The sequence below is a fragment of the Epinephelus fuscoguttatus genome, linkage group LG5, assembly GCF_011397635.1.
Source record: "Epinephelus fuscoguttatus linkage group LG5, E.fuscoguttatus.final_Chr_v1".
NCBI classification, from domain to species: Eukaryota; Metazoa; Chordata; class Actinopteri; order Perciformes; family Serranidae; genus Epinephelus; species Epinephelus fuscoguttatus.
Genome location: NC_064756.1, coordinates 39,666,232 through 39,685,502, shown reverse-complemented (window position 1 = coordinate 39,685,502; position 19,271 = coordinate 39,666,232). Strand labels below are relative to the sequence as shown.

The following is a 19,271-nucleotide window of genomic DNA, read 5'->3' as shown; positions in this document are numbered from 1 at the left end:
AAACCAAACTGGCACCACCAGCTATCGACCACAAAGGGAATCAGGACAAATTCAGGTGGTGCTCTACCCTGACAGAGTCATAATGTTTGTTTATTTTAAGGGTGCTTCATGATGCAGAACATGCCTACATTTGACTCAGCTTCTCAGTGGGAATGATGTTAATTATGATATAGGGCAGCTTGTGGACATGACCACAGGGTTAGGCTAACGTTAGCTATGTTAGCTGTGACAACTTACGTTGTTGTGGTCCGACAGCTTGATGGAGACAGTGGTAGAGCAGGTATTTTGTGTGGAGAAGGGTTTTTTTGCTTTGTTTTAGCTGCTGCAACCCTCTATGGCATGTAGCCATGAACCACCCAATGCACTAACTTTCAAGTTCAGGCATCCCTTCAGATTCACCGCTGTCATCCGACTCCATAGGAACATGTCTATATTTGGTCTTATTGGTTCAAAAAATACTGGCAGTTGTTTTTTAACAGTAGTCCTTTCTATCTCATCAAAACTCTACTGTATCAGCACTAACTAATCTTAAGTACAGTGTTGTACTTAGTGCTCCCAGAAAACAACCATTCCTCTGATATCACTAACTAGCTTGTTGGAAGATGGCAGCGCCCTGATGTCAGAAAAATAATGAATCCACACACCAAAATGAGCTCCCGTGCATTTTAATAGCGTGACGTTTCGAGCTCTACGCTCTTCCTCAGACTGCTGAATATTATTGTGGAGTCGCCATCTTAAATACCCATAATGCACAGGTTACACCACGTGATACAGCAGGTAAACATTTCTGCCGGTTTGTTTGAGAGGGTCACCTAATACATGCGATTCAGTACAAATACATGATATATAAAAGAATAATATGAAAAATAACATGAAAAAATTATTATTATAAGAAGCGCCCTGATGTCAGAACATCAAATACAATCTATCAAGTGGATATCATATTTCATTTTAGTGCCATATCTTGCCTAAAGCCCGGAATACACCATACTAATAATTTGGGTTGTCCCAGAGGAAAGATGATTAACGTGGAAGAAACGTGGCTATATCTTTGGTCATGGCTCTAAAAAGGTGGCCCTATGTCACACAGCAAGAGGTTCAAGGATGGCAATTGTCAAGGTCTTGTGATCAAACACAGCGTGGGCTAAGATTCTGACAGTATCAGAAATCTGGGATGACCATCTCACAGTGTGACTGCTGTTACGACCTATGTCTGCTAACCAACCAATAGAAATGCAGCTTGAAATGATACACTGGGAGTAGACCCAAACAAACAGACAGATAGCAGCTTGCCATGGAGGCAAAACACACTAAAAGAAATGTGTGGGATTAGAGCAAAGAGGAAAACTTTGTGGAGCTGTGGCAGCAGAAGCCTTGCCTGTATGATGTGTCCTCCAGCTCTTACCATGATCGCCCAAGAGATGGACAAAGCATGGAAAGAAATAGCTGCAGAGTTGCAGCTAAAAGGTCAACAACCTATCAGCTAGCAAACACACACACAGTGTCTCATCTCCACTTTAAGCTTCTAAATCATTGTTGCAGACTTGCTTAATCAGAGCCAACAAGCAGACTCATCCATATACTGTACACACTGTATATGAGGAGAGCGAAGGTGATATCGCCTCTGCAGCTGCTCCATTGGTCACCAGTTTGTCCAGCTGACTGCACAGCCTGTCCTCAGTGAGAGAGTCCTGACGCCCCCCCAGCACACCCGTAGTCCCGCCCTCCTCCCCGCCCCCTCCTTCCTCCTCCGTGCTCTGACCATCGTCTATGCTGGACAGGATCTGAGAATGAGCAGAGGTCACTGAATAATTTCTGGAGGAGGGGAGACCCGAGTCGGGGGAGTCAAACTCCACCAGGGGTCGCTCCTCTGGGGGGAGGGCTGCAGGGGGAACCAGGGTGGTCATAGTGGGGGTACTGTCCTCTCCACTGGGGGTCTCCTGGCTCCCGCCATCCGGCTCATCCACCGACATAAACACCTGAAGAAGAATAAAATGTAGAAATGACAGAGGACAGTGTGGGATCATGTGTTTATATACTGCTCCAGTCTGTGGTTGTCAAGACAATATGTTTTATCTTTTTATATAATACAATTAATATCATGTATACCTGAATAACGATACAGGACACTATACTGCAGCAAATCCTCTCTATATTATTATGTCAAAGTCTAAAAAGGAGTAGGATGTTTGTTGGATGGCTGTCATATTATGTTGGGATCCTTCACCTCATTGCTCAGTGTGGAGTCTCTGTGAACGAGTCTCAGGACGTGACTGTCAATGCTGCTGCCCGAGGAGAGCTTGGCAAAGATGGCTGACTGCATCTCCTTCTCCCTCTGCTTTACAATCACTTCGCAGGCCTTCCACTCCCGCATCACCTGCTGGTAACGCTCGCTGATCTTTGCGTCAATCTTCACGGGAAAAACAAGGCAAATACACATTGCTCTTTAAATGAAGAGACAGATTATTATAATTCTGTGTGTGTGTGTGTGTGTGTGTGTGTGTGTGTGTGTGTGTGTGTGTGTGTGTGTGTTTCCTGTACCTGGCCCATGTCCTTTTTGCCCATACCAAACTTGTAGTGTCCCAGCAGGAAAGGCCAGACCTCCTTTCTAATATCATGCTGCACTCCACCATAATAAACCAGCCTCAGCAGCTCCAGCTCCTTATAGTTCTACACACAGACACACACACACACACACACAACCACACACACGCACACGCACCCACACCACACATACATACACATAGAGAGAGAGAAAAAGGATGATGGGATTTCAAACCGAAAGAAGGAAGATGACAGGACGCAGGATCCTGGTGTGAGTAGTGAGATGAAATAAAGGAACAGGAAGTGCATTAATAATGGAAAGAGAGTAAAAGAGACTACGACCCATACAGAGGAAGACAGACGAGCCCAGAAGATAAAGGACTCAGATATGAATAGAGTGTAAATTAGTAGTGATTACTTTGTTGGAGGTGATTAATGAATACAGTAGCTACTTTAATAGCTACCACGGTGTCATACCGCACTCTGTAATGAGACTTCATTTCACTGAAACTCATTAAATTTCCATTAGAGTGAGGGAGAGTGGAGAAGGGTGGAGACTGCAGGGACAGTGCATGATCCCTGACTTATTACACACCTACAGTAAAGAATGACACAGTATATATGAGAGGAGGACAGAATAACATTTAACTACAAAGCAACTGAAGCTCAATTCTAAAGTTGAAAAAACGTGACATTAAATTTAAACACAATTCGTGAATTAGTGAAGAATTCATATATATAGAAGTGAGCTTTCACAGCATTGTGAGGCCTCCCGGTGCTCGAAGAGGAAAGTATGGGTGGTTGGGTATTTGCATTACATTTGATTTCTATTACACTGCATTTCAAAAAGGAATAATGTATATTTTATATTATATTTATCTTCTATCTAACATTTAAATATGAGGAATGACTACACATTTAATATAGCCCAAGCATATGTACAGCATAGTTATTGTCATCAGCCACACTGATACAATAAAAACTAAATTTACCACTTTGTGGTTGTATGCCTCCGTGAACCAGTCAAGTTGCAGTTACAGTTTACATCAACGTCTGTGAGAACATAGATGATTCACACACACTGAAGTTGACCTTTGACCTTCATCATTAAATTAAATCATCATTCACTGCGGCATTTTATCCTGTTTGACATTTGGGTACAATTTTCCGTAATTAGCACATGCACAGCAATTAGCACTGTGAGGTCACAGTGACCTTGACCTTTGACCACTGAATTACTTCATCCTTGCCTCAAACTCGACGTTTGTGCCAAATTTTAAGAACATTTTCTCAAGACATTCTTGAGATATTGTGTTCCTAGGAATGAGATGGATGCAACATCACAGTGACCTTGACCTTTGACCACCAAAATCAAATGTACAAAGGTTCTTCATTGACTCAAAGTGGACGTTTGTGCCAAATTTAAAAAAGACCATGTATTGCTGGAGGTACAGATTTATAAACTAAAGCTGCAAGCAGCAATGACTGAGATCCATTGCTTTAAAGAATCCAATCTTTGTCTTAGACACACCACTTGTGTGAAAGTGAAAGTGACTTACTGACTGTGCCACTGGGAGACATAGTTTTTTAACACACCTTCCAACAAGTTGAGGCAATGACATCATGAACAAAACAGTTTGTTTGTTTGTTTGTTTTTTGTCAATTTATGCCTCAAACACTTACAGCAGTAAAAAGCTGGTGATTAAATTCTGAATAATGGTTTTGGGTGTATTGTCAAATAGCTTTATGAAGTTTCATCAAACATTTGGTTAAATAGAAAACGTGTATAGTACTAATTACAGGAAGACACTGAATATCACTGTGGACTCACCATTTAGCAGATCTTAACACTATTTGAAAAGCTTGATATCAAGTATCCAAAGAAAGTTTGTGTCAGTTTTGGTCGCATTTGACTAAAGACTTGTGGAGATGTAGATTTTGATTAATTTTGCATAATTTTAAAACTATAAAGTGACTGACTCCTTAATCAGCCATAGCCTGCAGTGAGGCAAAGTTTTTGGCACAATTCAGCAGATGCACTGAAAAAAAAAAAAAAAAAAAAAAATAAGAGCTATAGGACGTACCAGTGATTTATTTTGATGTTTCGAAGTATGGAATGTGAAATTTAGATGATGATAATAAGCCATGCCCAATTCAAGCAGTTACCAAATTCTATGCATGGACTGCATCATAACCCTAGATTCCATCCATCCGTCCATTTTCTTTGGCTTATCCGGGGCCAGGTCGTGGAGGCAGCAGGCCGAGCAAAGCACCCCAGATATCCCTCTCCCCAGCAATGCTTTCCAGTTCCTCCTGGGGGACCCCAGGGTGTTCCCAGGACAGATGAGATATGTAATCCCTCCAGCGTGTTCTGGGTCTGGCCTCCTACCAGTGAGACGTGCCCGAGACACCTCAAGTGGGAGGCGCCCAGGAGGCATCCTAGTCAGATGCCCAAACCACCTCAACTGACCCCTTTTGACGCGAAGGAGCAGCAACTCTACTCCAAGCTCCCTCAGGATGTCCAAGCTCCTCACCCCATCTCTAACCCTAGATTGTGCAAAACTAATTTCATACGAATTCCTGTAGCTGATTACAAAATATAAACTTTTTGCATCTGTGATGCCCTCTAGTGGCAGAAATCCCAAGACTGCTAGCAGCAATATTAATGTCTTAAAATTTCCTTGATAACTTCAGATCAGCAGAGTCCGCAGATTATCCTGCCAAAGTTTCAGAGCCATTGGTTTCTGACGAGTTCTTGAAAATAAGATTTTGTGAGGGAAAACTGATTTAGAGCAATAGACCATTGATAGAAATATGCAGATGAGCTGAGGATTTAAATGTTGAAAGAATTTAGATTTCAAACCAAGATGTTTTTGAGGTTATTGCACAAATTTAAACTTGATTGTTACAGTGACAACTTGAGGTCAATGAGTGTCATTTTTTGCAGCTGAGCTGTGGGTGGAATTTCCAACCCACCTCCCAATTTTAGTGACTTTTGGTCTGACGGTTTTGCTGCACAGACAAAACAAAATGGACCGAACAAAAAGAGGGAGTTTCAGCAGCTAGCATCTGCTTTTGGTGGCATAATCTGCAGCAATGACTAAAACACAACCAGTTTTGCTGTTTGTTGGTCTCGAATTGTGGTCTGCAGTGCTCTGCAGCTTTGCTCTTCATAAGTCTCTCAAGGACTATTCCTCACAGATTGCCTCAGCTTATCACATTCATAAAATTTCACCATAAATAAGACTAACACAGTCCCCACACAGCACAAAATGACCATGATTTATCTATGGAGCTTAATCGATACCAATGACTCAATGATGGTTTGGCAATCTGCTGTGATTTCTGGCTTTTAAACTCCCCGTCCTGCAGGTGAAGGGGTGGACGCACAGAGGGGCGTAAGATGGTGCAGGAAGAAGATTAAAATTCTTTTTATCTTGTAATTCCTGCTACTTGCTGGCAGAGGTCGATCATGCCGTTATATTTAATTTATCTTTCAGCCTCCCTGTTTGCTGCTGTAGAACAGTCTCTGTTCTGTACCCACCTTGCAGTCTTTCTGGTACTTGCTCCACACCTCCTTGTTGAGGCCCCCGGACGCCTCGCAGGGTCTGTCTGGAGGGACGATGTTGTGGTTGACCAGAGCTGACAGATGAGTCCGTACAGTGGAGAGGTGTCGGCAGTAGGCCAGCCCTGATGGACAGGTGAGACATGAACAGACACACACAGCTGAGACTAATGCCTCTAGTTTCGCAGACCGGGCGAGGCGCTTCGCCAACTGGGTGTGGGCAGGCGGATTTTGCAAGCTTGGCACACTGTGCGCGCTAGTGCAGCTATTCCTCTTTCCCACCTCCATCCCTCCTACCTGCGCAAGTCGGAAAGAGGGAGGAGAGAAGGCATGGAGTTTTACACAGCCGATTCACATCACACTAATCAAATGAGCCCCTCTCCTCGCCCTTAAACGCGCCGAATGAAGGCGTAATGAGAGTTTACTCAATTCGCCATGGCAGAAGAGAGCAGCAGCGTCAGACGGCCAAACTTCTCCCAGGAGGAAACTGATGTTTTGGTCCGGGAGGTCCAAGCTCGCAGTGTCCGAATATACGGAACTGCGAGCAGACCTCCACGGGCTGATGATGCAAAGGTAGCCTGGGAGGAGGTCACCACAATTGTAAATCAATGTTGCGTTTCTCTCGTGCGTGCGCTCTCTCTTTCTCTCTTGCAGTCTCACTCTGTTTCTTTTCTTTTGACTTTTCTAAGATGACAGATGCTGAATATATACTCCCTATCTGATGCTGTGGCTGTTTGTGGTTGGCTGAGAGGGATGTGAACTCATTAGTTTGCAGCTGTGTTAATCAAATCAGGTTGGGTGTCCATTACGCGTGCCAAACGTGCCAAACGGTGCCAATCCCCTTTGATCTCAGCTGGCGAGCTTTTAGCGCACCTTCGGTGAAGCCTTTTGGCACGAAACTGTCACTGCGCCAAGCTGGCTGAAACTGGTTCAATATTGAGACAGACTGCTGCAGCAGAAGTTGAACAAGCTGAAATGTAACCACTCAGGGCAAGTGCACGGTAAACCCCAAACCACCCATGACATAAAATTTTTAAGTGAGGTTGACACAAATGCCCCATATAGTCAAAATAATACAAAAAACTTTAGTATCTGTTTATTATAAGACACATCCCATTGGCTGCACTGATGCATTATGTTACACAGCTCACCTGTGCTTGGTTGTAACACTGTTGCCAGTTAGCATGCTAAAAAGGGGGGATGCCAGAAAGGTCCATTCATGAATGAACTATTCAGTTGGAGTGCTGTACTGCTTGTGACTTTTGATTTCAGGATTCAGCACCCATCTACACATACCAGAGCTGAACAGGATTGATTTATTGTCAGTTGGAAATCTAATCAACCATGTAAAAACCCTGTATTAATTATCCATCCAATGTATACAGACACTAGACCCACTTGAAGAAGAATTAATTTGGCCTGTCACACAGGCTGCATATTGAACTAGGAAGAAGTCCTACATCACCTGAACTTGGTCATGTGACATACAGAATGACTAATATGTCTTCCATCTCATGAGATCCATGTAAAATGTAAGAGCAACTTAAATGATCTCTGATCACTATTTACAGGCATAAGACATTTTGAATTATGTTGCATGCTGGCCTAAAAATGCTGAAACTATACTATGCTGTTTGTTCCATTTAGTTATGTGCTGACCTGCTTTTTTTGTATTACATTTTTTGTATTGAGGTCAAATAACTCACCAACTGTTGGTAATACAATAAAGCCCTCAGACTGATGCTGTAATTAAAAACAAGTCTTCTTTTAAAATCAATGTGTTAATAAAACTATGAATGCATTATGTTACCCAGCAGTTCATTACAATGTATTTATTACATGTCTGTCGTATTTATAGGTATAATTCATTACAGTTTATAAACCTGCTGTTTTATGAAGCAGCAGTGGCTGCTGCATCAAGCCATACATCCAAATGACTTTAATTGATTTTAAAATCAATTGTGTTCTCAGCTGGAGATAAGCAGCCCAGTGTTGCTACTGTGTTCTGCAGACTGCAAGTGAAACATTAACCTAAAGCAAACACACGTTCTATAAGAATATGATATATGTACAGTGTATAAAAAAGAAAATATAAGATATTGACTGCAGTCAATTTTTACTCGCATTTTATGTATCTGCTTAAAGTTGTCATCCTACACTATATTGACTAAAACTGAAAATAAAAAAGTCTTACTTGTGTGTAAGCGAGGGATTCACGTGTCTCTGGTAAATAATTAATTCACACAATTCATGCCACAGTCATAATATTCACAATGCAGCAATAATATATGAAATGCAGGGGTAATATGATGTACTTACATCCATAAAAGGCTCTGGAGACTATCTGCCGCTTCATGTTTTGGCAGAGCATCTTTAGAGGAATTCTGGTGTAAAGAAAAGAAATCCACCATAACTGTCAAGCCACTGTCTGATCTGTAAAGGCTTATTCTTCAAATATTTGCTTTTAATGAAGAAACGTCTGACCTGGCTGAAAGCTGAGGCAAAAATAATGGAGAGACTTTAAGTGGGGCTTTCTATGGGATAGATGAACTAGATGCTGCCTCCACAATAAGTCTGACTCCTTAGAATTCCATTTCACAAAGTCGGTTATTATTACCACAGTGCAGACACACACAATAGCCCCCACAGCTACGGTGATTTCACTTCTTCTAATGTGTGTCTTGATGGCATCCTGTTAAGGTACAAATTAACAGCCTATCACAGTCAGCTGTTTTAAATGTTGCTTGCTCTTCCATCTTCACATCCAAACGCCAGTCAAGTCACCCGAGGAAAATGTTGGCATTGTACATTTCTGCAAATGATGGTGTGACACTTTTGCGAGACACCCGCCAAGCTGCAGATCACTGTACAAGACCAACACACAACAAAACCAGTTGTGTTTTAGTGACCAGTAGCTGTTTTTCTAGCTGCTTTATTGGCACCAAACATGATAGGGCTGAAGATTGGTACCCAATACCTTTGAGGTATTGACTGAAATAGCCCAGTACCAAGTAGCAGTGAAACGTCTCCAGCCAAAAGATACCTGCATTTGATCCTTTTTGCACCTGAGTCTGATCCAGGACCAGCCTGACTCCCTGCAGGATCAACAAACTTTCTACTGCTGCCCTCTCCCAAACAGCTCTCCTCCCAGCGAATGGTTAGTTCAACAACTGCCCATTTAGCACAAGCTAACACAGCAGCAGCAGCAGCAGCAGCTAACATCCAACGTCAAGCTATTAAACGGTACCAACACACTGACATCATAATGGCGCAACTCTGTCATTAAGCCTGTTAACTACTGTTAGGAAATGTTACTGGTGTGATGTTAACAGTTAGCCCTGTCACTGTGTTTGTACAGCCAGGCAGACTCTCACAACTGTCCTTGGCCAAAAGCTCACACTCCTGCAGCAGCTACAATCCATACACTCTGTGGTGTGGGGAAGGTGAGGGCAGTGTATTTAACAGAGTTGACAGTTCAGCTTGCTGACATGTCACCACAACATTTAAAAGCATGGCTATAATACGCTACATTCACATTATGGTTATCGAATTAAGTACACTAATGGCACAGTATCACTTGAAGGGTACTGGTATTGGTGCTGGTATCATATTTTTTAAAACAATTAAACTAAGACCTAAAACTGCTTTTACCCCCCACTGGGATAGCGCCACAAAAAACAATGTTTTCTAACATCAGAATATAACAGAGACATCAGTGCTTTTTAGCGAAGACTGTGCCCCCAGAACCAGGTATTATAAGCCATAACATGACCTTTTCCTGACTGTAACCAAGTGGTTTTTGTGCCTAAAACAAATTAACTACAGATTGTTGAAATGTAAAGCTTCAAAGTATCTGCCACATAATGTGCAAATATAAAATATCCATAGTTTGCACAAACATAAAATGCCAACATTTGATCTTCTGGCTCCATGCTGCTCCCAAGACAGCAGCAAACAGTTTAAAATGTGAAAATAAAATTTCACTAAATCAGTTTAGAGTCAACAAAATCGCAGTACTGAGTTTTAAATCAATGAAGCTGGTTTTCCAAAACATCCTCATGTACTCTCAGTGTTATTCATGACACCTTTTTCTTTACTGTATTGATAACCTCTGTTTCCCAAACTAGACTCTACTAACCTCAATTTGTTGCTCAAAACATATTATAGATCAAAACAGGCTCACTGCAGCACACTGTTACCAGTAAAGGTTTAACAGGAAGGTTTTTGGGATGTTAGTAAGAACATACGTGTGAATATCTGATGGCTCGTGCATGCAGGTGCAGCCAGCCGGGTAGTCGAAGGACACGCTGCTGCCAGCCGTGGAGCAGGACTGGCACAGTGATTCGTGAGTGGTTACTTCTGCTTGTTGCCACGACGATGGGCTGCCTCCAAAACCCTGCATCTCCATCATCTCCCCATGGTCTAAAGCACAGAGAATGACAGTGAGAAGGCAGAGAGCTCTCAGTGTTCTGAGACAAAATAGATACTGCTGTTTACATGTACTACTCTCTTTAGTTATTTAACAGTCTCCAGTGCATTTAAATCCACTTCACACTGGCTGTTTTATGTCTTACATATTATGACATAGGCCTCTCAGCTCAACCATAAATACATCTTTCCATGTATTGTTATTGATGACATCAAGAGATGGGTAGATGGGTGAAAGTTTTACACTCATGTTACATGTGAGAGCTGGAAAAGCAAGCGTAGAGAGGAAACCAAAAGTGGAGGGGGACAGTTCAGGAAGCAGGAACGGTGCTGTGGGAGAGACAGGCAGAGAGGATGCAGGGAGGCCATGCTGGTTCAGTTCATTCAGAGGGGAGGCAGAGGAGACAGCAGAGCTCAGGGACGCTCCAGACAAACAAGACAGAGGAGGAAGTAGCAGAGGAAGAGGAGAGGAAGTGAAGGAGCCGACAGAAGAGGAGAAGACAGGGACGAGGCTGACGCTCAGGCCATGCAGGATGCATAAAGCCAGAACAAGACAAGAGACACCAATAGAAATTATTTCATAAACAACAAAAAACAAATGGACTCCAGTAAAAGGGCACACAAAGGGGAGGAAAAAAAAACATAAAAACTTCAACATTAAATAAATGCTCTTCACCTTAATTCTTCAGGTTGGAGCTGATGACCTGTCATAAATATGAAGCTGCGCTTTGGTTGTTCAATAACCCCAAAAAACAAATAATATTAAGAACGAAAAAAAAAGCGAACAGAAAAAATACTGGAGCGAGACCGACATTTGGCCTCCCCCCTCTTTACTTTAGGACTAGACGTGATCAACGACTGTTTTTGGGCTCAGTATTGCAACCCTGCTCACACAAGGACTCCACGTCTCTACTACTGCGGAACCCCACAGGACCGTAATGAGAGGGGTGGAGGAGGGGGCGAGGGGGGGGCAAGGGGGGGCAAGGGGAGGAGTGGCGGGGGTTAGTGAAGAATTACAGTGAACAGCATCGCAGCAAACGACTGCACAAACAGAGGAGAAACAACTGAGGAAGTCAGAGGAGAAAGAGAGAGAGAAATCAAAACAAACAGAGGAGGAGACCGTGAGAGGATTTTCCATCACAAGTACGTAGAAACACATAGTTGTTCTTTAAAAAACAGTGAAATGGGTGCATATCTCCCATGCAAAAATTGTCAGGCATGTTGCAAGTGAGAAATGAAAGGACAAAAAGAAGAAAACAGAATTTAGTCAAAGTAAAGGAGTGCAAAAACGAAGCAAATTATCAAAGCGATTCTTGGCCACGTCAGCATAAACCCAAGAGTGTTGAGGCATGCTTCCAGAGCTATACCCTCTCATAACTCTGCAATCAGCACTACAAATCCCAGAATGCAAAGCAGCCAGAAAGGCCTTGACCTAGACGAGGAGACCTGGGGTTAGTTTAAATCTGTGTGACAGTGATGAAACCAGGTGACAGCCATGTACAGTCACTGTGTTTGGCAGCACTCTATAAAACAAGTCTGTTCATTTGACAGTGTGTTTCCAGTGTGTGTTCTACAGGATCCCTGCCAAGTCAGTGGATTAAACATGTGTCACTGAGCGGTGGGAAGAAGGAGGAGAGACAGAAAGGGAGTAACATTCAGCAGGAAGGAGGTAGTGGCTGCTGTGGCATTAACTGGATGTCTGACAGTATCTGTGACAAAAGCACCATTTTCTGAAGACACAATGTTATTGTGCCGGATTACAATGTCTAGGGACTCCGATCCTCCTGGCTGTCATTTACAGCAAATTCAGCCAACAAAATGCTGAAAATGTAATTTATTGTTGGAAGGGAGTCTACAGGTATAAGCCCCCTAAATTCAATGCTTTTTAAGACCTTTTTTTTGTTTGGACAAATCATCTCTTTCTTATTTAAGTAGTGAAAGTAAGTAAAATGGTAAGTAATATACAGTAGGTGGTCCCATACAGAGGAAGATTTTATGTAGAAATAAGTAAGTTAAATTAATTTCCTTTACTGTAAAGGGTAAGTGCAAATAAAAGGTTAAGTATTAGGTTCAATGGTAGGTTTAAACATTTGTAACATCAGAAAAGTGGACTGACACACAGAAGAGCTCAACTCATTTTCACAAAAAAAAAAAAAAAAGATTGATAAATTAAATTAGATAAAATGTTCGTAGCAGACTTTTAAAGGACCTGCAGACACCCTGGTTGAGTAAATGCTATGGAATGGTTGGATTCGGCTGAGACTGTGTTTTATTGGCGCTACAGATGATCCTAAATCATCAAGCTGCTTACTTAAAGACTTAGTAACTGCTGACTTAGTAACTAACATTGTGATGATGTATCACTGCTCATGCTGCTCCTCTGCCTCTTCTCCATCTGACACCTGCAGCTTCGCCTCTGATTTACCATGTAAGCATTGCACAAGATCTACATTATAGTTTATGTTACTGGAGTATCATGTGCAGCACTGGAGACTGTGCTGACTGTGCTCACTGCTACACTTTAAAGTTGACATTAATGTTTAAATTTGTTTATATTTGATACACAGAACTATATGAGCCTTTGACTACGGCTGTTGTGCAACTGACAGTACTACAGAAAACCTTTGGTTACCTTTGGTAACTTTGGTATTTTTCAGACTGGGCACTTTTTTTCTCATGTTTTTGATTCTAGGTGACAAATGTGAACAACATTTTTTTTAAAATTGGTCCTGTATTGAGAGAAAGTATCAAGCGGTGAAACAGGCTGTAATATATCCACACCAAGTGTTTAGACATCCACTAAAAGTGCATGTGATTATCACTGGTAGGCTCAGATTGTTATTCTAAGTGTCTGGCAACATTATGGAAAGGATCCCTAGAGAGATAGACTCTTTTATCATAATAATAATAATAATAATAATAAATTTATTTACAGAGCACTTTACATCAAAGCGCTGTACAGGTGAATTTTGGTAAGTGGGATGTGGGGATTCATAAAACAACATCTGCAGTCTTACAGTTTTGAAGCCCTGAGTAATCCTTTATGAAAGCTAACTTGTATTTCCTTCTGCAGCTTTTTGTCACTGCCCTCGCAGTTCATCTCTGTGAGCTTATTGCCTTCAGCCATGGCTATTGCTGACTCGGAGGCAGAAAAGGGGATGTAACTCTTAAACAAAACACATCTATCTACATAGGGTCCTTTCCATAATGTTGTCAGACACTTAAAATGGCAATCTGAGTCTTTCAGTGGCAAAAACAAGCATTTTTTTTAAATATAAATTGACACTGTGCAACTTCCCATTAACATTACATTGCAGCCTATTTTGCTGCTGACAGCTGCAGTGAGCTCACGAAATACTGGACCAATTTCAATAATGGTTGGTCCCATTAGTCACACAAAAACATGGGGAAATAGGGGCCACCATGAAAAATACCGAAGTAAAGGGACACAAGGTGTGATCTTTAAAGTCTACTTTACTCCTGACACAGCACAATACAAATGAAATGGTATATGGCTACAAAGTACCATAGCAAGCAGAAATTCTGCATGCTGTATATAAAAAGTGCTACATGTAGCATTTTAAACATCAGTGGCATTAACAAATGTATTGCTGTAACATTGGTATCATACCTTCAAGCCTGAAAGGACTCTTTTTGACGCCTTGAGGCAAAGGAACCAGCTGAAAATACAACCGCCTTTCAGTTTCTAGCATACAGAGAGCAACATTACCATTTATTTGGTGTTGTGTCTGTGTTCACCTGATGAATTGTTCCCTTTCCTATATGCTCTGTTTTGGTCTCCACCAACTCCTGAGAAAAATATCTGACTCATTAGTGGCTGTCTGCTGTTTAGTGCTGAGCAATTAGCACACAGTGAGTTTAACCTCTCAGAACTTTTTTGACAAAACCTGCTGTGGCTGGAAGCAGAGCTGGTGAGAGCAGAATGAAGTGTTCCTAACTAAACAATTAGCCATAATAGTCTAAAAGACTTTGTAGAGTTGCTAATTGCTAATTCTGTGCTAATTCTCTGTGGTCTGGTCAATAAGAGTGGCAATTTTCACTCCACATAGTCCTTTGAATCATTACATATTGATTAGTGGAGCAATTACTGAGACCATGATGGAGACAATGGATGACATTTGTCTCATGCCAGAGAATTTCATGGCTAAATTAAGACCACATTTCCAACTCAAACCCTAAGGCTTCCTGGCCCTTACAAATCACTTTCATTATGGCAGAGGACAAACAAATAGGAGGTAACTTCTCTCATCTATTTTTTATTCTGTCAAATACTTGCCAGAAAATGTCTTTTTTCACTTGAAGGAATACTTTGCAGATTTTCAGCTGGATTTGTATCTTAACAATGTGGGTCGTATGTGTGAATGAACCATGGTCAACTTTCCTCCATACTACCAGCATCCACATCTCCCTGCTCATCTCTCAGCTAAAATCTGCAAAACTCTTCATCTTGTGGATTTTCACTGGCTCTCAGGCTGTTGCTAAAACTACAGATTGTATTTCCTCATTTATTAATTCCAACCAATACGGTCACAAAGAACATAGAAGTGGATTCAGAGAGAGCTCCGCCCCTCTCGCTCTCTTTATTAAACCCTGACCACATTCCTATCAAACAATAAAACTCAGCAGTACTGATCAAATATAAACCAAGATTTTGTTACTTTTTAGAAACATATGTTAGTGCACTGTTTCACTGTAATATGAGGATTTGTGAACAGGAGGCGTGCGCCTTACCGTTTCCTGTATTGTAACAACGTAAGCTGAAAAGAAATCAGATTTTTAAGATTACTGTTTAACTGTAATTTGAGATTGTTTGACACCAGCAATCTGCCATATTGCTTCCTGTAACCCACTAGTGGGAGCATTTACTGGCCCGGTGTGGCGCAGCGCATTCTGGTAGTTGCAGGTTTTCTACCTCTTGAGCAAAAGCAAATGCCACAGTCCTTTTTCTTTGTTTTCTATGGTCATGTAGCACTAATTTCAAAAGTATTTGTGTCTTTCTGCTGCATAGACAGCCCAGTTTTTATGAAGTGACCATCTTTCCAGCAGTGAAATACTTCTTTAAAGCTACAGCTGGCAACATTTGTAAAAAATAACTTTTCTCATATTTGCTGAAATAGTCACTATATACAAACAGCAGTTTATGAGATAGATAATTGGTGAAATTGTCCTCATAAGCCCCATTTCCACTAAACACTTTCAGTATGGTTCTTTTGGAACCAAATGTAATCCTTCAGACATGGTACCTACACATTTGGTCTGTTTAGCATTTCCACTGCAATGTGAGCGGGGTTGTTGTCACTCACTGTTCTGTTCAGCACTCACTGTATTTCCTCATCACTGGTGACACAGATGGAAGTCTGTACCTCATTTAACATCCACAGAATGAGGTTGCACACTGACATTCTCAAAACAAATTAGAACAGTAAGAGTGAGCGTCTCACTCAATGGGATGTTCAAAAATAGTGGGTTGGTGTATTTAGTCCTTCTCAAGCAAGCGCGGTGTTGAGTGTTGCTGTAGTCCACAGGAACGATGCTCTGCAATGCTTTTTTTCTCCAAGTGAGGATTAGAATATGTGCAGTTCACATAGTCTGGTCGAAGTTAATATATATTTAAGTTTGTGTCATTAAAGAGAGAAAATAAAACTAATGGAATGGTCAGAGTTGTCATATTGAAATTTAAGGTGTGCTGATGGATTCACATTAACTCATGCATTAACATTACAAGTAAACATTCCACCTTAAAAGTTGCCGGCAGTCAGCCCAGTGAATTAAATTATTTTTTTCTCAGACTAAGGGGAACAGCAAAATATCCTTTGATTTTATAGTTATAGTTTGCTAATGTATGTAAGACTGGCCACGGTATGAACAGTGGTTACATAAGCCTCAAAACCAGCCACAACTCAGCACTGACCAAGAGTGACTGTTATTGACCAATCAATGGACTACAATGTTCACAGCTCCAACTTTTAGTACAAGTTCTGTGTGCTGGGTACCCCAACAGAGGGGTGACCAAAAAATCGGGATGATAAGGAACAGTGCCATTGGAACCATCCACAACATTCACAATGGAGACAGAAAAAATCTATACCGAACTGAACCATACCAGACTGCTAGGTGGAAATGGGACTATGGTACTTCCAATGGCATTTGCAAGAATCCATCGTGACTGAAGGAAACCATCTAATTAAAACCGAAGAGCTCCAGCTGGTGGGCAGGGCTTGGTTTTGACTCGGCTGGGTCATTTTACAGCTTGCTTTACAGTTTGCTAACATATGTTTCTGAAAACATTTGAGATGAGATATCGGCAATGAAGTAACAGAATCTATTTTTATTTGACCAGCGCTACCTAGTTTGACAGTTCAGAAGCAGTGATCGACATGACTGACAGCTGTGTTAGAGACTCTGCTCTGATTGGTTGTTTTCCTTCAGCTGCGGTGGATTCTTGCAAATGCCATTAGCAGCAGTAGATGAAGGAGGAAGAATATGTATTTTTCACAGATTATCTGTCTGATGTACTACTGTCAGGATATGGTGACCGTTTCAGTAAGTATGACAGAAAGGTATTTTTCTAAAAGTTACCAACTACAGCTTTACAGAAGAGCCACCAGGGGGAAAAATGCAGAATTACTACATAAAACTGAATGAAACCTGGTGGTACAAAGTTAGAGGCTGCTTGTCTCAGCTAATGTTGGACTCTTTTGTATCTGTTGTCTCAGACTTATTGCGTTAATCATTTATTAATGCTTATTTTATTGCCATTGTTAAATTATTACAGCAACTTTTCAATTTTGTGTTGATCAACCTGAACGTCTCCATGTCCTTAACACAGGCAACCTGCCTACTCCACACTGTTGGGCTCGGCCTCAGGAAGCACACACACAGGCAGACGGAGCTGGGGGGGTGGGGTCAGGAGGGGGAAGAGAGGAGGGCCATGATGGGTGGGATGCGGGAAGGGACATCTGAAGCCAGGGACAGGTCTCAGGAGTGGGGAGGGGGGCGGTGGGGTTGGGTGGGTGTGTTAAGGTGATAAAAACCTTTCATGACATTAGGGTCTGTGAGGTTCCGCGAGCAGATCATTGAGATCATAGCATGGAGCCTATCTTCCTCTTCCTCGTCATCATCCAGCGACGGAGCACGGCTGCCCGTGGTGTGGTGGTAGTTTATAGTGACTGCTTGCACCAGTGGGACAACAGAGAACACAGTTAGAACAGTGCCATCCTACAGACCTTGGGAAGAGCATTGTGGGAGACACACAACGCTACACCTGCACTTTGTAAACAAATCATGGGAAGACAAAATTCAAGTAGATATTCAGTACTTTTGTTTTAAAAGGAAAAGCAATATCAGACTGGAGAGTTAACCATAGAGGAGTTTACATTAGTGTTGTGTGCAGCCTCTACTGCCTTAGGAATACTTTGTATCAGTGTGCATGACAGTGTAAAAGTGTTACTTACTGGCGTCGTAGCGGTATCCAGGGTAGACGATGCGAAACACGTAGTCAGCAGCTGTCTGCTCCTCTCCGTTCCTGTCTTGGTCGATGAGTCTGGCAGTACTACTCCTCTTCCTCAGTTTAGGGAACACTTTTCCCTGCAGAGCACAGACAGATGTATCAAAGTGTGTAAAAGGCCACAAGGTTTCCCCTGTGTTTCAAAGATAATTTTGGATAAATCTAAACAGGCAAAACTCCTTTGGATAAATGCTGTTTTTATGCGCTGTTTGGTACCTGAGTTGATGGGACAGTTAAGGAAGAACTGGTGCTAATATTGATTATTTCTTTCACACTTACAATAAATGAGTTAGAATAAATAACAATAATATAAATAATACCACGTAGTATCAGAAAAACACTGCAGCTGCATTCCATGTTTTGGATGTTGGGGGCCCCTAAAACCCACAAAGGATAAGTCTAAAATAGTGGAAGGTTCTCCGGCTCGTCTATAACATTGTTGATCATCCAAAAAAAATTTAGTTTTAGTTTAGTTTTACTTAACTATAATAACCTTGGTCTACAAGTATCCAAGTCATACTGTACATCTGTACTACTTTGTGTGAATTCAGCTCCTCAGTGGGATCTGTATCAAAGACAGAAGGGATTTCATATAGGTTAAGGGTTGCTAGTTTGGATGGATAAACCTGAGGTTTGAATACAACGCTCAGAAGTTGACAGACCTTGCCTTTCTGGGACCAGAGGGGGGGCTCCAGCTGACCCCGCGGTAAAAGGCCTGTTTCCAGACAGGAGAGGAAGGCCAGGAGGTGACCACCGGGGGGGAAGTGGAGAGGCGGCCGCTGGATTCCATCCTGACTAACCAGAACCAGTGTACCACCACAATCAGCTGGAATATGATAGAAAAACATTAGACGAGGATGAGGTAGGAAGAAAAAAATAAGAGAGACAATAAGAGGTGAAGAAGCGGTCAACAGAATAAATGAAGCCATTTGATCTGCACTGCCCATTAACAATAGATTTACACTTTATCAAGACAAGTAATCAATATAATGATATGACAACAGCTTATGAAACCCTTCATGACCAAACACTCTTAATATATGGTGACTGATGTGGTGTGATCTGACTGTGTGTGCAGGGATGAATGAATGATGAGGTAATGTGGGAAAGTGTACTCACGGCGCTGGTGACAGTGAATACAGACTATCTGGCGCAGAGGGACAGTCAGAGCATAGTCCCAGTAGATACTGACAGAGAGGGGAAGAC

At 41.8% G+C, this 19,271-nt stretch overlaps 1 protein-coding gene across 2 annotated transcripts in view; it reads right to left on the bottom strand.

Annotated features, from left to right (window-relative positions):
• Positions 1 to 19,271, bottom strand: part of sgsm2 (small G protein signaling modulator 2) — a 136,761-nt gene that overhangs the window by 12,558 nt on the left and 104,932 nt on the right. Inside the window, exons 9-18 of one of the 2 annotated variants that reach the window (XM_049575662.1) lie at positions 19,185 to 19,252; positions 18,728 to 18,891; positions 18,013 to 18,145; positions 17,593 to 17,727; positions 10,357 to 10,531; positions 8,429 to 8,493; positions 6,089 to 6,234; positions 2,542 to 2,670; positions 2,228 to 2,410; positions 1,593 to 1,979 (exon numbers count right to left, since the gene is read on the bottom strand). In XM_049575662.1, the coding sequence (XP_049431619.1) occupies positions 1,593 to 1,979; positions 2,228 to 2,410; positions 2,542 to 2,670; positions 6,089 to 6,234; positions 8,429 to 8,493; positions 10,357 to 10,531; positions 17,593 to 17,727; positions 18,013 to 18,145; positions 18,728 to 18,891; positions 19,185 to 19,252 (1,585 nt within the window). The remainder of the gene's footprint in view (positions 1 to 1,592; positions 1,980 to 2,227; positions 2,411 to 2,541; positions 2,671 to 6,088; positions 6,235 to 8,428; positions 8,494 to 10,356; positions 10,532 to 17,592; positions 17,728 to 18,012; positions 18,146 to 18,727; positions 18,892 to 19,184; positions 19,253 to 19,271) is intronic. The other variant, XM_049575663.1, reaches the window with a different exon arrangement.